Below are 22,635 nucleotides of genomic sequence, written 5' to 3'. Positions count from 1 at the left end.
TAGGTAAACTCATATTGGAGCTTGATGAATGATTTCGATACTTTTGCACCTTGTTTGCCTTTGAGATTAAATGCTAACACCCTGCCCTCCTCTCTGACTTCATTATGGATCGTAACCCTGAATTTAATCATGGGATCTTTGCCTATTACCTGCTGTAGCAGGTGAGCACCATGCCTAGTGAATGACGTGAAAAAACCTAAGCCACAATTGGTCACCTTCCCAAGAGATTGCCTACCTTAGCCACCATCGTGGTAGCAACAGACGAGTCACAAAGACTGTGAGGTGAGGGGCATGACAAACGAGGACAAGAGTGACGAACTAGAATAAAGGTGACAAATGAGTACAAGGGTGGAGGCTACAAACAAGGATGTGATGACAATGACGAACTAGGGTGGAGGTAGTAAATGAGTGCAAAGGTGAAGGTTATGGACAAAGGCATGACAATAGTGACTATAAGGGGTGAAGATGACCATTGATAAGACAGAGGCTATGAGTAATCTTATCTTTTAAAAAATAAGAGGCGTGACCCAAAAATATACCAAAAAGGGATCATTACCCAAGAAAAGTTAAAAATCGGAGACTTTTGAGAGAAATTTATCTTTTTATTTTTTGGATGACAAATTTTTTTTTTTTACCCAAACCAGTGTAATTTTAAAAATTATCAGAATCAAATGTCCTCCAGTCAAATGGTAGTATAATTTGACGCACGAATATTCTTGCATCATTTGGTTTGTGCATTGCTTATTAAACGTATAAAAAAAGGTTTTCAAATATGAGGATCCTTTTGAGTTAAATGTAATCTAGATATTATCAAGTATATGAGATAGAACCGAAAATTTGTCCATCTCCCTCTATTTCACATGTTGGACTTTTCTCATTTCCTGTTAATTGGGAAAGATCTGAATAGGGATGAATTAAAATTCATTTTGCTCGTGCTCGTGATCACAAATGCGATGGGTATTAGTTTTGCTGTTAAAAAAGGGCTGATGCTTCTTATGCTCTTCTTCCTTGTAAGTTTCTTAATGATCGTGACAGACTTGACTGAAACATAAACTAATTCTAAATTGTTGATCGACATTCTTCATAGAAATTCTCCATCTCCTTGGAAGATTTTAAGGTTGTATTATCTATTATTATTTTTTATGATCTTAAGATAATACATATATTTAGTGAAGAAAAGCAAATTTCATGAAGAAAAGCGTGTCGTTAAATAATTCGAACCGGTGTGATATGTGATAAAATGAGAAAATGAAAAATTAAATCGTAAAGGTAAAGAGAAAAGTACATATCAATTAGTAGTCTATTTATACACGGTGAAAGAGAAGATTTCTTTAAAGAAATTTTCTGAACTGCATGAGAAAATCTTATCTACTATACAGTTGAGGAAATCTTTTTATTATCAGAGAAAATCTATCTATTATCAATATGAACATAATGGTTGATTTTTAATAAACAATAGCGTGTGTCAACAATTTGTTAGCTACTAATAAGTTTTACTGATGAATTATCATACGGATGTTTAGCTGAGAACCCATTTTGCTAAATGTACAATAAGATGGGCGTCTCTTATTCTGTCAATTTATCTAATTAATTAGCAACAAAAGACAAGAAAAATGACAAAACATTAGCTGTGTCTTTAAAGAAGAGGAGCTTAAAATCTCCAACTCCAAAGCTTCTCACAGCGAAACATTGCGTGGGAATCGGTCGCAGACACGGTTGTCCTATCGCCAGCGGTCGACCACTGTTTCGTCCGAAAACATAGAGATAAAAATTAAAGAAAAAGGGATAAGTTCGAGAAGCTAAGATGGTAGTATGCAAATGACAGTGTTCTCACTACGAGCACATGTTTCTTGAGAAATCAAATATTAAATATTTTAAAATATTTATTTTTTATATTATATTTATATATCAAACTCAGATAAGTTTAATGTTAAGTTCAAGAAATATATTTTTATTAATTACAATGAAAGAAAGAAAAATTAAAATTATGTGGATTCACAAATACATAGATACATGATATCTCAAGATATTATATTTGATGAAGTTTCTTCTTATTATCTTCTACATATAGTTTTTTTTTTAAAATATCAAGTACAATAATGAAAGTCATATATATTCAAAACCTATGGTTGAGTCTTCTTTTATCATCTAATGTTTTTATAAATTTTTACTCTTCTTCTTTTATATCTACTTCTATTTTTTTTTCATCACCAATGATGAAGAAAAGTGATAGGGAGAGTACTGATGTTTATGAAAAGAAAATTTCAATATTGAAAAGATCAAAAAGAATAATTATTAAACTAACATGTTATAGAGATAAAGACAATATAAGTATATGTTATTATTTATTTTCTGAACTAAAGGAATTAAGGAGTGGGAGGATGAAAGAAATAAAAGTTCTTCAAAAAAGTAAAATTTGTGATCTTATGCTAAGCTTACAAATGTTGATCTAATTACTTGCAAATGGATCTATAAGATTAAACGTAAGTCAAATGAAAATATAGATTTTTATAAGACAAGACTTTTTGTAATAGGATTTTTTTTTTAATAATATGAAGAAAACTATGATAAAACCTTTTGTCATGTGATCAAGATACATCTATTAGGATAATAATTACTCTTGTAGCGAATCTTAGATCGAAGCTTTGGTAACTTGATATGAAGAATGCATTCCTATTTGTAAAATTGATAAAGATATTCATATGGAACAACCGGGTATACTTCTATTTTCAAACCAAATCTCTCTTTTGAAGATTTTTAAAGTAAGTTAAGACTTATATTTAAAAGTATACGGGAAAGTATTAAAGGTTAAAATATATCTTTTTGAAGATCTTAAACTATTATCTTATTTTTAAAATAAGATGATTAAATAGAATTGTAATAATAAGGTACTCTTGGTTTAAATTATATTTCACACCTATAAATAGATGACATCTACATGTATTGATCTATCATTATATTTCACACCTATAAATAGATGGTATCTATACGTATACATCTAACCAAATCTCAAATATTCAAATCTATAGAACTAAAGTCCAAAAATAGTTCAAGGTCTCTATAAGAGTTTTTCTTTTCGAAAAGTTCAATATAATTTTTTTCAACTTAGTTTCTTTTTTTTTCTATTTGGTTTGATCTTAGGCAAGTAGTATCGTATTACTATTATTTAAGAAAGAATTATACTTACAGATGGTCTCTTCATTTTTTTCACATTATCGTCTTTCTTAGTGGCCACAGTTTCGAGGGTTTTCGAGAGGAAGTGGTCCATGTTTGTTGCTGAAGCAATTATCAATAGTGTCGTTGACAGTACTTTGATGCTAATCCTTGGCTATTTCCTCGATGTGGGTGTTGGATTTGCAAACCAAGTAAACTCGCTCTACATGTTCTAATATAACATGTCATATCGTTGTTGTTGTCGTCGTCGACAAGAAATTATGTAGCCTCAAACAATATAATATAATATAATTTGAGCATAGTCGATGTCCATTTATCTCTCTTAGATGGCACCCACAAGCTTAGTGAAATGCTCGATATTACCTTTTGACATATGATCACCATCGGCATCGTTGCCACCCATGAAGAATATGGGAGATAACATATAAGTGTAGTCATTTTTCAAGTAGTAATAACAAAGTACTATTAGTCCAAGATTAAATCAAATAGAAGGAGAAAAAATCAAGACGGAAAAGAAAAACTATATTGAACTTTTCAAAAAAAAAAATTACAGAGCTCTTGAATTATTCTTGGACCTTAATCTTATAAGCCTAAATACTTGAGGTTGGATGAATCTACACATATAGATGCCATCTATTTATAGGTGTGAAATATAATTTAAACTAAGAGTCCCTTATCCTTATAATTTTATTGAATCAACTTATTTAAAAGATAAGATAATAATTTAAGATTTTTCAAACAATATAACTTTTAACATTCTCCCTTAAAGTATATTTTTGGAGATAAATCCCAACTTGTTTTAAAAATCTTCAAATGATTCTTTGGATAGAGATTTGATTTAGAAATAGAAGTATATCCCGATAGTTATTTCATATGAATGTCTTTGTCAAATTCATGATGTAGGAATGCATTCTTCGTATAAAATTACCAAAGCTTCAATCTAAGATTTGTTACTAAAGCAATCACTATCCGACATTTTTACCATATGACAAAAGATTTCATCATATTCTTCTTCATGTTTTTTAGAAAACCTTACTGGATAAGGTCTTATCTGATCTATACTTTCATTTGACTTATATTTCATCTTATAATTTATTTGTAAGTAATTAGATATTTATTTGTAGGTTTTGGCACAAGATCCCAAGTTTCATTTTTGGAGAACCATCATTTCTTCATTCATGTATCCTCCCATTTCTTAACACCTTCAGCTTCATCAAAATATGTAAGCTCAAGATCATCAATTGGTTCAGAAAAGAAATAGTCACATATACTTATATTATCTCTATCTCTATAATATGCTAGTTTGACAATTGTTCTTTTTTATCTTCTTAATATCGAAAGTTCTTCTTAATGAATATTATTACTCTCTCTATCACTTTGCTCTACCATTGGTGATGAAAAAATAATAGGAGTAGATGCAGATGTGGAAGAAGATAAACCAAAATTTATACAAGTATTAAATGATAAATGAAACTCAACCATAGATTTTGAACTCATACCACTTCCATTTTTGTGATTGATATTTTTCAAAAAAACTATTTGTGGAGGATAATAAGAAGAAACTTCATCAAACACAATATATCGAGATACCGCATACTTATATGTTTGTGGATCAATATATTTTCAACTATTCTTCATTTCATCATAGCTAATAAAGATGAATTTCTTGGCATTAGTATCAAGCTTGCTTCTCTTTGAATCTAGAATTTAAACATAGCATAGAGAACCAAATATTAGGAAATAACTAATATTTGGTTTCTCACCAAACATAAGCTCATATGGAGACTTTAAATTGATTAGACTAAGGAGAGTTCGATTAATAATATAACTTATATATGTTATACCTTCTGCTTATAAGACTTTGGATAATTTTTTTACATGAAGTCAATACTTATAAGTTTCTAAGAGATGTTGAATAGTCTATTGTACCACACCATTTGTTATAGTGTATCTGTACTTGTAAATTCTCTTTTGATGTCATACTCTTTGTAAAATAAGAAGAAACTATTATAAGTGAACTTTTTGTCATTATCGATGCATAATCTTTTAATTTTCCTTTTAAGAATACTTTCAACTGTTAATTTGAACTCTTAAAATTTTGAATAAAATTTTAACTTTTCCTTCACAAAATAGTCTCCAGTGAACATTGTAAAATCATCAACAAAGAGAAGTATATAATAAGAACCTAGACAAGATAGTGTTTGAGTTGAGCCCATTAGATAGCTACTAATAAACTCTTAAGGAAAATTTACATATTGAAAGTGATCTATCAAAATGTTGCCTATATGTTTTGCCATATTGACAATCTTTACAAACTTTATTATTAAAAGTAGTAAGATTAGAAAGATCATTAACTAGACTTTTCTACATTATAATCTTTAATTTGAGAAAACTTATATGACAAGTCTAGCATGCCATATTGATGCACCATGCAATAAAATATATAAATATTTGACCCTTCTACTAGTATATACTATATCCGCATTTAATTTTTTTATGTTGTGAAGAAACATGACTTAATTAGGACCAAAAAGAGCATAATTTTTAGCATCAATTGTATTTATAACAAAGAAGAGATTTTTCTTTATACCTAAAACATGATACACTAATAGAATATTATCTTTATCTAATGTTATGACGATACCTTTTGTTTTCACTTGGTGAATAGTATTGTATGCCGTGATAATTACTTCATTACCTTCGTATTGATGATGATTGATGCATTGGTATCATCACCAATAAGATGATGACCATATCCTAAATCAAATATCTAGTGATGCTCGAAGTTGATAGATGTCATGGTATTAGTAGTTTTAGTCATAAAATATTTGTCCCAATAGTATTGAAACAATCTTCTTTATTTGTAATATTTTCTCCTTTAATCTTGACACGATAATTTTTCTTGATATGACCTAACATGTCATATCTATAATACTTGATTTCTTTCGATATGCACCATTGTTCGAAGAAGACTGGCTTGTTATTAGCATCATCATTTGTCTCTTTATCTTTATTATTATCTTTTTTATTTATAAAAAAGGTATTTGTATCTCCTCTTAAAGTAGAAACTTTCGTCATTTTACAAGTTATAAATTACTAAGAAGTAAGAAGATTTTTTTACTCTACTAAGGATGATTGTTGAACTTATCATTGAATAGATGTAACATAAGAAACATATTTTTTCGAATACCATGAATAATATAATATTTTATTTGTGTATTAGAAATAGGCTCATCTAGATCTAAGAGTAATACATTTGAACATAAATTTTTAATCTTCAAAAAATATTGAGAAATTGATATATCAGCTTGGATAGTATTTATCAAATCATTCTTCAAATACTAAAGCCATCTTTTCTTTTTTTTTTGAATGTATCAAGAGTGATCCAAATCACTTAAACTGATTTACAACTAATAACATATTCAAAACGATCATGAGAAATAGATTTTTAATATATATTTAGTTTTTTCATTTAATGACCTCTATCTCTTCATGGCGTCTCCTTCATCCCATAGATCTTCCCCTATATGATATTATTATAAATAAATCTTTTATATTTTATAGTTAGACTGATTGAAAAGTTTAATATCAAATCCACTAATGCAACTATAATAATCTATAATCGAAAAGGTTATCTTTTTCATCAAGAAGATCTTGAAATATATTCTGTTATCATGAAATATAGATTATCTTGAAATATGATTCTGTTATCATATTAAAAAAAAAAAAAGAGAGATCACATTCAAAGTACAGTCCTTTCTCAAATAATAGTAACAAGGTACCATTAGTCTAAGATCAAGTTAAATAGAAGAAGAATAAACCATGATGAAAAAAATATTATATTGAACTTTTCAACAAAAATTTTTTTTATAGAGATCTTAAATTATTCTTAGACCTCGAGACTGAATACTTACTTAACACTTGAATGAATCTGTACATATAGATATCATATATTTATAGATATAAAATATAATTTAAATGTCTTATCCTTATAATTTTATTTAATCAATCTAATTAAAAAAAAATAAGATAATAATTTAAGGTCTTCAAAAATATATTTGAACTTTTAACACCGCCAGCCTCATCAACTTTGCTACTGCTAAGATCGAGGAAGGTTGGGGGTGGCGTGTCAGCTTGGCCCTCGCCGCTGTGCCGGCCGCCATCACCACCATAGGCTCGTTGCTCCTCCCTGACACTCCCAACTCCCTCGTCGAGCGTAGGCACAACCAGAAGGCCAAGGCTATGCTCCGAAGGATCCGTGGCACCGATGACATCGACGAGGAGTACAAGGACATGGTTGCGGGCAGCGAGGAGTCGAAGACGATCGAGCACCCTTGGAGCAACACAATGCAGAGGAAGTATAGGCCTCAGCTCACCGTGGCCGTCCTCGTCCCCTTCTTCCAGCAACTCACTGGCATTACCGTCATCATGTTCTATGCCCCGGTGTCGTTCGAGACCATCGGCTTCGGCGATAATGCCTCCCTCCCTCATGTCCGCTGCGATCAGTGGCCTCGTCAACGTCTTCGCCACCTTTTTGTCTCCATCGCGACCGTGGATAAGTCGGGAAGGCGCCGACTCTTTCTGCAGGGCGGTGCACGAATGTTCATTAGTCAGCTATTACAGCTAACGACCACACAAATATTGCTGAGTGCACAGTAGTAACATATAGAAGAAGATCCATAAATCTTTTAACTGCCATTGCTCTGTTCTTATCTGCTGCGCTTAAGCGAGCCATCTTTCTTGTTGTAGTTGATTGTAGGCACCCTGATTACACTCAAATTCAAGAAAGCAACCTGTCGAAGACACAAGCGAGCCTCATCGTCCTCTTCTTGGCTAGCTGGTGCCCAGTGAGATCTTTCCCTTGGAAGTCCGATCGGCAGGCCAGAGCATCACAGTCTCGTACAACATGCTCTTCACATTAATCATCGCTCAAGTGTTCCTGACGGCACTCTGCCACTTGAAGTTCGGCCTCTTCTACTTTTTCGGGGGATGGGTTCAGGTCATCACGCTATTCATTGCTTTCTTCTCGCCGAGACGAAGAACGTGCCGATCGAAGAGACGATGCTACTGTGGGAGAAGCATTGGTTCTGGAACAAGTCTATCGCCGATGAGGATGTCCATGTTGGAAACGTGGATATAGGCAAAAGCAAAGTGTAGGTCGTCACCATTGTGTCATGGATTGGCAAAGGAAGGAAGACGAGATGGATGACCAATTCACAATGGGACATATGCGAGTGCTTTAATTGGAGATACAAGAATTGATATGTTGCACACACCCTTACCACATTTATGTACATATGATTTGTTTTCATCACATCTTATTCATAGCAAAGTTTTATCAAAATGAAATGTACATAAAAACATCGAAAAAGTTAAGATTGGTAAATATTTTTAGAAATTTTAATTATATTTAAATTAATTGATAGAGTTTTAATTAAATTAAAACTCCTTGATAAATTATGGTTTATTCCTATAAATACACATCTTGAGTTTGGCCTTAATGAGAGAAAGAGTTAAGACACTTTGATTGATTGCTGATTTCCAAAAAGAATTGAGAGAAAAATTTATGTAAGAGATATAAAGGGGAGTCAGACCTCAAGAATATTATATTTGATCTTATATATTAAAAAATATGATTTTTTCAATGAATATAGACAGAGATTTACTAAACTACATTAAATGTTACATTCAAAGTTATGGAATCTACCTGAAGTTTTTCGCTTGTTAATCTCCGAAGTTTTTCTTTTGATTTTTAGTCTTTCTTCTCTCCATCACTAGCACTCGAAACCTAAAAGAGACAACAAGAACATGAATATAAATTGAACATCTCATCTTCTCTTTATCTACCTTTAATAATAATGTAGGAGATTATATATTCAAAGTGATGGAATCTTACTTCTACCGACTAAAAAAATGAATATAAATTGAACAAAGAAATTTAAAATTCACAAGAAAAATTAAAAGTTCATTTTCATCACATCTCTCTCAATCTCAAAGTCTCTTGTTACAACTCACAATGCTAATTAAACTTCTAATGTTAAATTAACAAACTAGTCAAGAAAACATTGGTGACATTTGGTCCATGAACTAAAATTTCACTCCCAGAAATTCCAGAAACTCTACCAACATATATCACGTATATATTTATATTAAAGAAAGGTATACATAAGAAAAATAATTAGATTTTCATAAGTATTATTAACAAAATTAAAAGGCTTAAGTGCTAAGACTATGTGTATATATGTATACTAACTAATCATATTTTGACAAGCATTGTTAAAATATTTTTTTTCTTTTGAAAAGATTATTTGTTGTCTCTCTCTCTTTCAGCAATATATTTGTCTTGCTGGTATCATAAGCTCCACAGCAAGGACGAATGCTATGGTAAAGTGAGATCTAATGTCAGTGTTTCTGTAGCTGTTGGATATGAGGGAAGGCCAAGTTGAACTGTATCTCTAGTGTTCCTTTTGTTCTCTCAATTTGCTATGAGCACTCTGATGTTGACTGTTCCATCGATGTTCTGTTCACAAAATGCAGATGGTCATGCTTGCATTGTGATTCAGTAATGGCTGACGAGGTGGATCAATGGGTGCTATGTATCCGTGAATGCTATTACTTCACTTCCCATCCTGCATCTGCCCACTTGTTGAAGCTCAAGATTCTTGTCTCACTTACTTTCTTCTTCAATAGATGGATTCTTAGCCATTTCTTACTGCTTTGGATCCTCAAACACCGAGATCAAAAGACATTAATGAATGGCACCTTGTACTGCGAAAAAAGAACTGTCCTCATCCCATGCTCTGTCTGACTTTTCTGCTGCCTCTTACTCCAAAGCTGCATTAACTAAATGAAAAGATAAAGGTGTCAAAGCAAACTGCCCTGCGTCCCTCCACGCTGCTCTCAGCAACTACTCCGTGTGGTGATCAGGAATCTCTCGTGTCCTCTGGTCTCTCTACTTGTCAATAATGTGTGTGCAGCTTTCTATGTATTTGGTTCTTTTTCTTTAGTATGTGGGATAGTTGCCAAGATGGAGTGGATTTGCCTCAGCTGAGTTGCGGTGGGATGTTTGTTGGTCTGCCATTGTTGACAGAGAAAGAGGGGGCTTAAAAGACTGCAGGGTGCTGCTCCCATGTTGTAAGAGCCGCTGCACCCTTGTTCTTGGCTCGGTTCCACAGGGAGACATGCATATAGTCTGGTGAGTGATGACAGGAAGAAGAAGGGAGGACCACATCACATGCTTGGGTCTTGCATATGGTTCAGTCTCTTTCCGTCAGTGGGGGCAAAATCTGTGTGCAGTTCACATGTTGCTCAACTAATCAAGCAGCATATTACAGTTTCATGGCAAAGCTCTTTGCGACGTTCCATTGAAGATGGATACTCACACAGATATTACAGTTCACATCTTTGGTTGCTCAGATGTGAGTATCCATCTTCAATGGAACGTCGCAAAGAGCTTTGCCATGAAACTGGTAATCAAGCAGCATATTACAGTGCTCTGATTTCAGATGTCAAATCAAATCTAAGATTTGATGGAATAGCTTATCATTTTTCATGTTATGGCAACCAAAGATTGTTTAACCACTGACATCTTACAGTAAAGGTTTATTTGGATACTTAACCTACACAGTTATGTTGGCAAATGACTTCTCCTGGATATTTACTGATAGTTCAGCTTCGTCTCCACTGTAATTGAGAGGCTTGATGGTCCAATGACATCCATAGAGAGAGAGAGAGAGAGAGGATACTATTCCATCTTATGTTCCCGTTCTGGAGTGGATGACAGGAGATTCAACATGCTACTTGGTACCGGGATAAGTGTTCCTCATTGGCTGTGGCAAGAGACCGGTTGTGAAGAACTTAGCCTTATCATGATAAATAATTAGAAACATCAACTCATGGTTAACACAGACAAACCCCACGCCATGTTAATAGTGGTAACGCAGACGAAGTAGAAGCCCCAAAAAGTGGTTGGGGGTCAAAGGCTGCCCTGTGTAGTACAGGCCGCGCACAACATTGAACACCGAGTCTAAGCCATAGATAGATGACAGCAGTCTCCCTAATCGTCTACTGACCCAAATTAGACCTAGAAACAAACCCTCCGATGGCCTCCTTAGCTGCACCGGGGTCCTTGATCGCACACTACGAAGCTCTTAAGCTCGACTTAGAGGCTATGCTACTTAGTTGTTACGTAGCACCGGGATTAGAGTTGGCCGGAGGAGTGGGCGAGGTAGGCGAGGGCGCCGACGAGGGGGGCGTTGATGTAGGTGGCCGGCTCGGACCGCGCGTAGTCTGACCGTTGGTCCGGGAACCGGTCCATGGCGTCCGGCCCGCCGACGACGGCGCCCGTGAGCGGGTTCGGGTTTGGGGCGGAGGTGTACAGCGCCGTGAAGCCCGCGGAGCACGGGATCTTAGCCGGGTGGGCCGCCACGGACGGCAGGGACGACCCCCGGTGGTGCACCTGCTGCGGGTACCTTGCGCCGTAGCCCACCATGTAGGACATCTTCTGCGGGTTGTCGCCGAGGATGTAGTCCACCTGGGCCGCGCCGCCACCGGCCACAAAACGGGGTTATTGCCAGCACGGGTTAATCCCGCAGGGCACCGATGCAAGAACATCATTCCCCACGGTTTAAGTGCACGGAGGACTCACCTGTCGCTTGGCGATGGAGCGGAGCTTGCGGGGGGTGACGGTGGTGCCGCCGCAAGAGACCACCTTGGAGGAGTAGGTGAGGAACTTGGCGTAGGCGACCAACAAGAAGGAGGTGGAGGTCACGTACTGCATGTTGCTGTCACCCATCTTAAACAGCAGCCCACCTGTGTTCAAAGATACATTCAGATCACTTCGCTGAAGCTTAAAACATGTTGACGTATCTCTTCAGGGAGAGGGGTAAAGAGGCAACCTGGAGTGTATTGGGTCTGGGAGAAGGGTGTCCCCGGGATGAGGGAGCAGATAAAGTTGTCAGCATGGCCCTTGTAGTCATGCAGAGACTTCAGGTTTTGGACCAGAAAGGCCTGTAACAAGGCCACCGGAAGAAGAACAGCTATAAGCACAGCCCATCACTCAAAACAATAGTGGAAGGTTGATGGGAGTCATATTAACCTTGGAGAGGAGGATTCTGGCTCCCACATGCTTGTTGTCCCACCCAAAGGTGTTATCAGACTCGTCAGCTCCGAGGGTTTGACCGTTGGCCTCGATGTAGTTGAGGTACGTCGGATTCTTGGTGGCCTTGTGAAGCCATGCTGCTCCCCAAAGCAGCTCATCCTTTTGACCAGTGGAAGAAACAGAGGTTTATAGTCTATACCAGAAAACAGAGGTGGAGAAGGGGAGTTTTTTATGCTCTTTGCATCCAATGGAAGAGAAGAAAGGAACCTGATAGCCGGAGTAAGAGCAGTAGAAGGGGCAGACAACATTCTTCAGCCCATTGCTGTAGGAACCTCTGTACTTGTCAGCAAACTCAAACACCTGAAACCCAATATAAGAGTGTTTGGAAGGGAATATTTTGGTTGGTAGCAATAGGCTTTTGAAAGATGGTTTTAGCTATATTACACTGATAGCTCTGTTCCGAAGAAGCTTGGAGTAAGCTGGGTCAGATTTCCTGAAGACCAGAGAAGCAGCGGCGAGGGCGGCGGCGGTCTCGGCCGCGACATCGGAGCCTGGGTTGCTGTTGTCCACCTTGTAGACTGTTCTTGGGGTGTCCATGTCTTCTGGCCTCTCCCAGCAAGCGTGATCCTTGTTTGGATCTCCCACCTACAGATCGACAACACAATGGCTACGTGACACAAAGTATCGGATTTCTATTCTTAAAACCATCACAAGCTTGGATTTTTTTCCATTACAGAACCGCTTTGTCTTCACCAAGAGAAAGGAACAGAGAGTGCCGGAAGAAGAGGAGGCAAAGGAACAGGGAATCATGAAGGAGAACTGAACCTGAACATATATGGTGTTCGGATGAGCAGTGGCTTTGAGGAGGTAGTCAGTGGCCCAACGAACCGCCGCTCTGGCGTTCTCCAGCTCACCCTTCATCATCCCGCCGAACTCTATCACACTCCAAGACAGCATGGTGGTGGTGAAAGCCATGGGGAAGCCAAACTTCACGTTGTCCCCTGCATCATAGTACCCACCAACCAAGTCCACCTACATTTTGTCAACACGAAACGAAGTTAGATTCCTACAAGCAACACCAAAACCAGAAGGAGAACGAAGTCCAGAGCACTTGCATTCATGGCGGAGCCATCCGACAGGCCAGAGTTCCTCCTCCATGTCATTCTCTGGTTCGCAGGCAGCCTCCCCGACCTCTGCCCTTCGAAGAAGAGTATGGACTTGGAGAGTGCGTCTCGGTAGTTGTGGTTCGCAGGCCCATGATGGCCTGGAGAGCCAATGGCACCGGAAGCAAACAGAGAGAGAAGGAAAAGTGAGAGGAGAAAAGGAGGACGGGAGTGAGCCATTGGCCTCCAAAACCAACCTCAACTGAAGCCAACTAAACTGAGCCCACGACCACAGCCGAAGAGCTCTGAGAAGGGAGCCCCATTTATAGAGCCAAAAGCAACTACTCTGCTACTCCTCTGCTCAGCCATTATTATTAGCACTAGTTTTAACACTTCAAAGCTTCACACCTTAAATACCACCATATCATTTCACTGCACCAACAGGTCAAATGAAAGAACATGCCCTCGCTTCTATTCCCTCTTGCTGTTGCAGTTTGCAGATTTAACGACATCGGCTTAGACATTTAATAAGGCCGCCAAATCTAGATGTGTTCATAAGGATTAATGGCGTAGCAGGTTAAATTGTTCTGAAGTTGTGTGTTCTTTTTATTGAAGAACGAGCACAAATCCATATATCTCCCTTTGATAAAAGGTCATTTAATCTCAGTTTTCTCATGTATCCCGATGCACTGGTTCACATTCACATGTGATGCCTTGCTCTCTTGTTCAACTCAGAACTCAGTTGTCAGTCAGTCGTCAGTCACTTTTCTACAGAAGCTTACATTTGCCTGCTGGCTACTCGGAGCAAGCAGTAGGTGACAGACATGAATCCTACCAAATCCTGTGACACCCAATGGGAGAGACCACACAGGGATATGCAAGGCTTAAATAACGCATGACCGGAGCTTATACATGATTAGACATCTCTAAGACTCTTAACTACGCCTTAGCTAAGAATCCTAGGAGCGTTCCCCAAGAACACCTATCTAATGCTGCTCCATATGCTCCTTAGCGAGGACGACTGTGGCATTTGGATGAGGGCAAACGAGGCTCGCTTTGAAGGAGAAGCTCTGATGGATGCCGAGTTAGGAAAAGGCAAGTGACTAGGGATTGGTTGGTCTCCTTCCACCACTGCGAGGGAGAGAGCGCATCCTATGCGGTGAGCTGACAGTGTTGCCAAAGGGTCAAAAGCGCAACATCGCGTGTCGCAACCCCAACCACCATTCTACTCGATTACATGCACCCCATTAGCTGTTGCTACAGTAAGGGATAGAACAGAGAACCAAAATGGAAAGAAAATATTGGCTACTTGCTCATAATTCTCCTCTCAGAAGACGGCAACATACAACACGAGCTTTCTGAATATTGATCTTTGTAGAGAACTTTCTTTGTAGCAGCGGAAGCTCGACACCAATCTCTCATAAAATGACAGTGTTGTATACATGTTGACAAAATCATTGTGGGATAGAAACATAGAAAGGGAGGAAAAAATACAAAAGAAAAAGGAGAATAAAGATAGAGGACAGATTTGACTGGAGAGAGAGACACATTATGCTGGGCTGCTCTTTTTGCATGAGGCTTCAGGGTTTGGGTCATGTGCTGTCTCATGTGTCCAATATGCCGTGACCCCACGAACACGCTCTCTCTCTCTCTCTCTCTCTCTCTGTGAAGCCTTTGAGTTTCATGGCGGTATATCTCCACTGCGCCTCCCAAAGATCAATTCGTTTGACCACCTCGGGCGCCGCAATTTGAAGGAATATAAGGCTTTTATTTGCTTGTCTCCGCCGTGGATGGCGGATTTAGTCGCTTGTTCTACTCCTTTCCTCTTGGGGCGTGGTGCTGTCTCTCTCCTCGAGCAGATCTCGGCAGGATTAGAGGAAAGAAAGGTGAAGGAGAGAAGGAGAGAAGGAAAGAGAAAGCTGAAGACCAACCAAATCAAATGGAAAGTAAGAAAGTAAATTATTGTGTGATTCCAATGGGCCCCACTTCAGTACCGGAAGCCTTCGTTTCCCCTTTCTTTTTTCTTTTCTAAGTAATAAAAGGCAGATTCCACACCTTAAATCATGACCATATCAAAAGGAACGACGACAACAATAATAATAATAATTTTAATTTTAAATTTAATTTTAATTTGATGATCAATTTTGATTTGCCTTAAATAACGACATTATTCGTATAAATTAAAATGGGAGAGATGTTGAACGTAAACAACAGTTGAAATTAACAGTGGAGTTAACAAAATCGCAAAAAGAAAAATTACATGTTTAACGTAAACTACATCTAAATTAGTAATTATATCTATTAAATAATAATAATAATTAAAAATTAAAGAGAGAGATATGGCTAAATTTCAGGATCTCACTACTTTTTAATGTCTTAAAAAAATAACAGCGTGAATACAATTAATCTGATCAGCATTTGCAATTGGTAGCGAACTAATTGGTCTGACTCGATTCAATCCATCGTTCTTAATTCCTTGACATTTCTGATCTAAAGCCAAATTGGAACGTCAAGAGTCCAATTACTGATCCTTTCCTATCAGATGAACCAAACCCGTGGGTTGACATTTGAATAGAAACGGTCAGATCTGATCAACGGGCAGAGGCCCAACGGTCGGGCCGGCTTTGGACAAATAGGCGGTTTATATCAAACCCAATTTGGACCGAAGCCTCACACTACTCCACATGTGATATGGTTCGGTCTGGCCTTACAGCCGGGCCAATTGAGGGGCTTCAACGGTCGAGTTATTTACCGTAATACCACATCATACCCCACAATGTAAGGACTCGTAGCTCTTAATCATATAACTGAGAAACAGATTGCGGTACAAAGATGTCACCATAACAAGCAGAATGCTTCAACGCTTCCAAAGAAACGTTTTATTCCACACATCCGATGTTCGTCACACTCAATCGGAGGAGAACGACGATGAGGCAGACTCGGTCAAGAAAAGATGCAATCGCCGTTGACTTAGTTCAACCCTGCGGTAAAAGGGACGGAGGTCGATCCCAGCCATTGATCGCCTTCGATGAAGGACTCCACCGTGAACATGCTGGCTTCGGCGGAGCTGTTGATCACCCTGTAGCCCGGCCATTTCACCCTGTTGGCGGTGCTCGATCCCGGCCCGCGGTTCATGTACTCCCCGTAGTATAGCGTGCTCAGCGCGAAGTCGCCGTCCCACTCTAGCCACCCCGCCGGGTTGATCAGGCTGTCCAGGAGCGACTGCATGTACACCGTCCTCGAGTACGCCTTCCACGGCCTGCCGAGGTAGGTGGAGAAGTTGGACTGCACCGGCGCCAGGTCGGAGGCCGCCGCGACCTTGCAGTTCTGAATCGAGATGCCGGTGTTCTGGTTCGGATCCTCGCGGCCCTGCGCCGTGAAGATGTTCTTCTGGTTGGATAAGGGCTTCCGGGCGTACAAGTTGCAGTTCTGGAGCACGACTCCGGCGTTTCCGAAGATGAAGTCGATGGTGCCGTAGACGTCGCACTCCCTGTAGAACTGACGCAGGGAGTGGGCGTAGAGGGTGTCTTGGTAGCCCACGAAGCTGCATCTGTAGAAGGCGGAGAGGTCAGCGCCCACCCTGAGCGCTACAGCCTGGTGCTTGCTGGGGCCTGCTGAGTTCTCTATGGTCATGTCCCGCATGAGGAAGCCATTGCCGACGATAGCTGCCAAGGATATAGTAACACAAAACTTACAGAAGCATAGCAACAGTAGAAGAAACTCCATCTACCATTTCACTGCCCTCTTCACCACCCTCATAAATCCTTAAACTCGATTTGTTTAATCATTAGATTGCATATAAATCATTAATCATGCATGATCCAATTAAAACATCACTATTAGATGCTAATTAGCATGTTTCTCGCAAATCAAACTGACATGCGACAGCTTCTCTTGACTTGAGAAAACATGCACGTTCTTCTTCTCGGGTCCCGTGATACATGGATTTATTATAATTATAATGCAACCCTATCTTTTGAGGATCTAAATCTATATTCTCTTTTGGATCTGGATGCAGAAAACACGGCCATAGATTTGCTGTCCCTCGTCTTAAAGCTAGTTCGGTGACCGACATGCCTTTTGGTTACCATGAAATGAATGGAAACTTGCTATTCTGTCCGTTTCTGCTATGTGTACTTTGGACACGCCATGCGTCAATGGACGGACCACGATGAGAATTGACAAAGTATGAGGCCGTGTGCCACGACGAATGGTAACGCTTACTGTATCGTGTGGGACTCGTTTACATGAACTAAACCGCGTCCAATAATTTCTAGATTCCGCGTCAGAGGACAAAGGTGTGGCTAGCTGTTCACTCTCCTCAATAATACAACAAAGTGAAGTGGATCACGAGCATTGGACTGCAGAAATGACTACAGAAACAAGAGCAAAGAGTTAATACTCAGTTACAAGATGTTAAGTACCTACAGCCTGATTACTTTATCTAGTCTGAACCACTCACTGTCGGACTCATGTGGAGTCCTCAACTTAATGTGGCACTTAAATGATCGAAGGGTTACTAGTGTTTTCCTCCTTCGTCCCAAAATGCTGCATGGTAGATTTTGACTGTGCAAGTTCTCTTCTGATAGTGTACTTAATCTCCTACATATCTTAATGTTTCGGGTTCAGACAGAATTCTAGCTGCACTACCATAAAGGCTGTAGTGACCGCCAGCGATTTCCGAATTAAACGCTCACTGTTAGATCTCCTATCCCGACATGGTTATAGATATGCTAGTTGGAAAGTGGATAGATCTTTATGGACCTAAGTTAGTGTTATAGTGAGAAGTACAGTCAGGTGGCAGAATAATCGAATAAGAAATTTTGGGAGGAGGACAAGGAGAGAAAGGTTTCTTACCGACGGTGGCAGACCTGAAGGTGGTCCATCCATCGACCACATTTCTGCTCGCCTTCACCACCGTCTTCCCGATGCCGTCGCCCATGAACATCAGGTTGGTCTTGCTCTTCCCCACCTCCACATTCTCTAAGTATGCCCCCGCCTTGATATATATCACGAACCTCGTCTCGCTTTTGCTCGGCGCCGCCGCCACCGCGTCGCTTATTGTCGTGAAGTTGCCGCTCCCGTCCTTGGCCACGATCAAGTTCGGGGTCGTGGTGTTCGCCGCAGCCTGCAGCAGCCTCCGGTCTTTGCCTGACACCCACACAGGGAACCCCTCCGCCACCTCCCCATACCCCTCCAAAGCCTCCCTTCGCGGATGCGGCGGCTTCTGCCGCTGGATCTTCTTCATCATGGCGAGGGAGTTGCTGACGAGGTGGGACACGTGGTAGAGCGGCTGTTCAATGACCGAACGGTACCCGCCATCTTTGCCGACGTAGGCGAAGCCGTCAAGACAGGTATACTGGTTGGTGATGGCGGCGGAGAGCAGTGTCTGGACATGGTCGACGTGGGAGCCGGGGTTGGCGGTGAGGTCGGAGGTGGCGTCGAGCAGCTCGTCGAGAGTTTGCGAAAAGAGATCGAGACAGTCGGTGAGGGCGTAGCGTTGGCGGGTGTCGAGGGTGTAGTTGTGGTGGTGGAGGTATTTGGTACAGTTCTTGGCGGACTTGATAACGGCGCCTTCGCTGGCATTAATGGTGGCGCAGATGACCTCAGGGAGGGACTTGGAATGCAAATCCGGAATGGTGGAGAGTGTGGAGGCGCACAGATCGGGGTACAGGGTGCCGTCACAGTGGCCTGTGGCGTCTTGGAGGTGTGAATGTACATGGAGTCGGTGGTGGTAAGGCACTGGCTTTGACACATTGGACAACGTTAGAAGCAGGAGAAACAGAGAGGAGAAGGCGACGCACGAAAGGAGGAGTTTGCTCCTGCTGCTGCTAGTCGTGCAGAGTGTCGGCACGGTGATCATCTTGACGATGGAGAGTGGAAGTTCAGAGTTGAGAAAGAGGGGCGAAGGCAGGCAGGTTAAGTAGGACTGCGAGCGCTACGATCCATATCTACAGACCTGTCGGCGCGTCATACTACGGTGTACTATTCTTGTTGGAAAGGAATGGGGAGATCTCATCTCATCTGCAGTAGGTGGGGAAGGGCTGTTTGCGTCGGGAGTGAAAGAGGGGTGAGAGAGGGGGAGTAAAGGGGCCATTCACGTGTTCTCATTGATTCCTCTTGCAGACAAACACATCAAGGAAGAAGGGATGCGTACAACAGTAGGTTGGGCTGACTCACCCGGAGATGAAGGAGATCCCTGTAGACGTTAAAAGTTCATTTATAGCCACTTCTTAATTAGTGTGGAATAGAATCCATATTTCTCAAAAATAATCTCATATTTGTCTCTCAAAAGGAAATTAGAAAAGCAACTATTCTTAATTAGGGACTCTGAATCATACTTGGGGAGGCATTTACAGCAAATATACATTTTAAGAAGATTGTTCGACTTGGGATATTGATTAAGCAATTTATCCCATTAAATTAATTAGAGAGAACAACAATCAAATAAGAAAAAAAGTAATAAAAGTTTAATAGGTATCAATTATAAGTTCTGAATATTCCAAAAAGAAAACTCTTGAATTCCTTGGGCCTACATTTAATCTATAGAGTGATGATGATGACACTCGAAGAACAAGCTACTAAATCCATCTCTCTATCAGTGTCGCTCCTCAACTTTACTCAGATCACAGAGGATTCTCCACACAGATGTACATATGTGCAGCCAAATTAACAACATGGAGATGGAATACTTGTCTGGTCAAATATCTCAGAGAGTTGTCAAGTCGAAGAGGCCACAATTTCATTTCCCATCGCATGTTTTGTAGCTAAGACAAAGTTGACATCAAAATTATTATGATAGATACAGCATTTGGATGACTTCAAAATTGAATAGTCATTGATGCACAATAAAATTAGATTTAACCCTGTAAATGTGGGAGGAATTAATTATACACAATAAAATTACACAATAAGCACATGGAATTACCATATAATAAAACTGATTATTTTAATAAGTTTTACACGACTTGTTGCAAGAAATCTCCACATCCTGTTTACTGTGTGATCTCATTAATTTGCAGCTCATGTGATGAATCAGCACTCGGATTTCTGAGGTCAAATCTGCAGATGGGATGGCGGCACAATTAAGATTCCAGATATCTGATCCCTATGCTGCCGAACAATGCAACACCGTACAACATCTCATGTGGACGTGAATGACCGTAAAGCTCCTACAAGCCGCTTATATATACCTCATGGAAGCTCTCACCATCGCCATCATCCGAAGAAGATCCAGAAGCTCTGCATCACACTTGGAAGAAACATGGCTTACTACACCTTTGCCTTCTTCCTCCTGTTCTCCTTCTCCCACCTTTTCGTTCGTCCCACTCGCTCCAACATCCTCCCGTCTGTTCCCATCGACCGTTCCACCCCATGCAACTTGACGCTCGACCCCGACTTCTGCAACATCGTCCTCCCCCATCGAGGCTTCCACAACCTCTACGACTACGGTCGCTTATCCCTCGCGAAGTCGCTCTCCACTGCCAAAGAGATGCTTGACTCGATCAACACCTTCCTCGCTCGCCCCTCGGTCTTGCCGCCGAACGCCATCTTGGCGCTCCAAGACTGCAGGCTGCTGTCGGGCCTTAACGTCGACTTCCTGACGGCGGTCGTAAATGTATTGAACGACACCGACTGCCTCCTCGACCACCAAGCCCAGAAGGTGCACGCCATCCTCTCAGCTATCCTTACCAACCACCAGACCTGCTATGATGGCCTGCAAGTGGCGGCGTCGGCGTGGTTCGTCAGGAACCTCGGCACAGTTCCTCTGTCCGTCTGCAGCAAGATCTATGGTCTCTCCCTTTCGCTCTTCAAGAACTGGATCCCAAAACAAACGTGTAGTAGCCACAAAGGCCAGGCTCACTCAAGATCCCCCCACAGGAGGGCACTGTTGTTCCACGAAGTCGGGGTTGGTCGGCACGGCGAGCTGCCGCTGAGGATGTCGGCCCCGAAGAGAGAGTTGTTCGAGAGGTGGAGCGGCCGGCGGCTCCTTCAGGCCACCGACTCCGTTCTTGTGCACGACGTGGTGGTTGTTAGCCCAGATGGCAGTGGGAACTTCACGACGATCGGAGACGCCGTGAACTCGGCCCCTAATAATCTCAAAAGCAGCAATGGCTACCACTTGATATACGTCGCCGCCGGAGTCTACCAGGAGTACGTCGTCATCCCAAACCATACGACGTACTTGATGATGATTGGCGAAGGGATCAACCAGACGGTGATCACCGGAAACCATAGCGTTGCTGATGGCTGGACCACCTTCCACTCTTCCACCTTCGGTATGCGGCCGCTCGTTCAAGATTCCTAATTGCTTTGGTTCTCATGAACTGTTGTCCATGTAATATTGTCGCTCTGCAGCCGTCATGGGAGAAGGATTCGTGGCGATGAACATAACCTTCCGAAACACCGCCGGTCCAATCAAACATCAGGCGGTCGCGGTCCTCAACGGGGCAGATCTGTCCACCTTCTACGGCTGCAGCATCGAAGGCTACCAAGACACGCTGTACACCCTCTCCATGAGGCAATTCTATAGGGACTGCGACATCTACGGCACCGTGGACTACATATTTGGCAACGCGGCGGTGGCGTTCCAGAGCTGCAACGTCTACTCCCGGCTGCCCCTGCACCGGCAGAGCAACGCCATCACGGCGCAAGGCCGGACCGACCCCAACCAGAACACCGGCACGTCGATGCAGTTCTGCAGGTTCCTCGCCGCAGGTGACCTGACCTCCAGCGACGGGACGACGAAGACGTACCTCGGCCGGCCGTGGAAGAAGTACTCGAGAACGGTGATCATGGAGTCATTCATGGATTCGTTGATCGATCCTGCGGGATGGGTACCATGGAACGGCAAATTCGCGTTGGATACGTTGTACTATGCAGAGTACAACAACACCGGCAAGGGTTCCGACACGGACAACCGTGTTACCTGGCCAGGATACCATGTCATTAGCAGCGACGACGCCATGAATTTTACTGTCAGAAACTTCATTCAGGGGGATAATTGGCTACCGCATACTTGGGTAGCTTATGACAGTGGATTGTTCTAATTGACTTATGGTTGGAATCGACTCCAAGTAGAACTCTTTCACGGTTCCGTCCATTTGTTATATTTGCTGCTCAATAAAGATATCAAATGATTCTTCTCCTGAAATACTTATGAAACCAGATGTAGCTGCTTTCAGTACTACATATTAGCATAATTGCATCATACCCCAGCGTATTCTGTTCTTTAGAGAAGAAGGTTTGAGTCTCAAT

General features: G+C 41.0%; 3 protein-coding genes and 1 pseudogene across 3 annotated transcripts; 2 read left to right on the top strand and 2 right to left on the bottom strand.

The window, feature by feature from the left end:
* The first annotated feature begins 129 nt into the window (after positions 1-129).
* On the top strand, positions 130-7,833 carry LOC135596392 (sugar transport protein MST6-like; annotated as a pseudogene).
* Positions 7,834-11,073: 3,240 nt separating this feature from the next.
* On the bottom strand, positions 11,074-13,685 carry LOC135596953 (endoglucanase 3-like). Its single transcript, XM_065089269.1, has 8 exons — positions 13,390-13,685; positions 13,100-13,306; positions 12,719-12,919; positions 12,542-12,634; positions 12,272-12,433; positions 12,072-12,183; positions 11,822-11,985; positions 11,074-11,707 (listed from the first exon to the last, which is right to left on the bottom strand). The coding sequence occupies exons 1-8, from the start codon at positions 13,615-13,617 to the stop codon at positions 11,375-11,377; spliced, it is 1,500 nt and encodes a 499-aa protein (XP_064945341.1). The 5' UTR covers positions 13,618-13,685; the 3' UTR covers positions 11,074-11,374.
* A 2,471-nt stretch (positions 13,686-16,156) lies between these two features.
* LOC103970465 (pectinesterase) lies at positions 16,157-19,339 on the bottom strand. Its single transcript, XM_009384246.3, has 2 exons — positions 18,235-19,339; positions 16,157-17,042 (listed from the first exon to the last, which is right to left on the bottom strand). Exons 1-2 carry the CDS (start codon positions 19,238-19,240, stop codon positions 16,348-16,350), a joined length of 1,701 nt encoding a protein of 566 aa, XP_009382521.2. The 5' UTR covers positions 19,241-19,339; the 3' UTR covers positions 16,157-16,347.
* Positions 19,340-20,411: 1,072 nt separating this feature from the next.
* On the top strand, positions 20,412-22,427 carry LOC135596391 (probable pectinesterase/pectinesterase inhibitor 41). The gene is made up of 2 exons (XM_065088449.1): positions 20,412-21,656; positions 21,736-22,427. Exons 1-2 carry the CDS (start codon positions 20,501-20,503, stop codon positions 22,425-22,427), a joined length of 1,848 nt encoding a protein of 615 aa, XP_064944521.1. The 5' UTR covers positions 20,412-20,500.
* Positions 22,428-22,635: the final 208 nt, after the last annotated feature.

This window comes from Musa acuminata, chromosome BXJ1-11 (genome assembly GCF_036884655.1).
Source record: "Musa acuminata AAA Group cultivar baxijiao chromosome BXJ1-11, Cavendish_Baxijiao_AAA, whole genome shotgun sequence".
Taxonomy (NCBI): Eukaryota; Viridiplantae; Streptophyta; class Magnoliopsida; order Zingiberales; family Musaceae; genus Musa; species Musa acuminata.
Note: the sequence above shows the minus strand (reverse complement) of the source record. Positions and strands in the feature narration are given on the sequence as shown.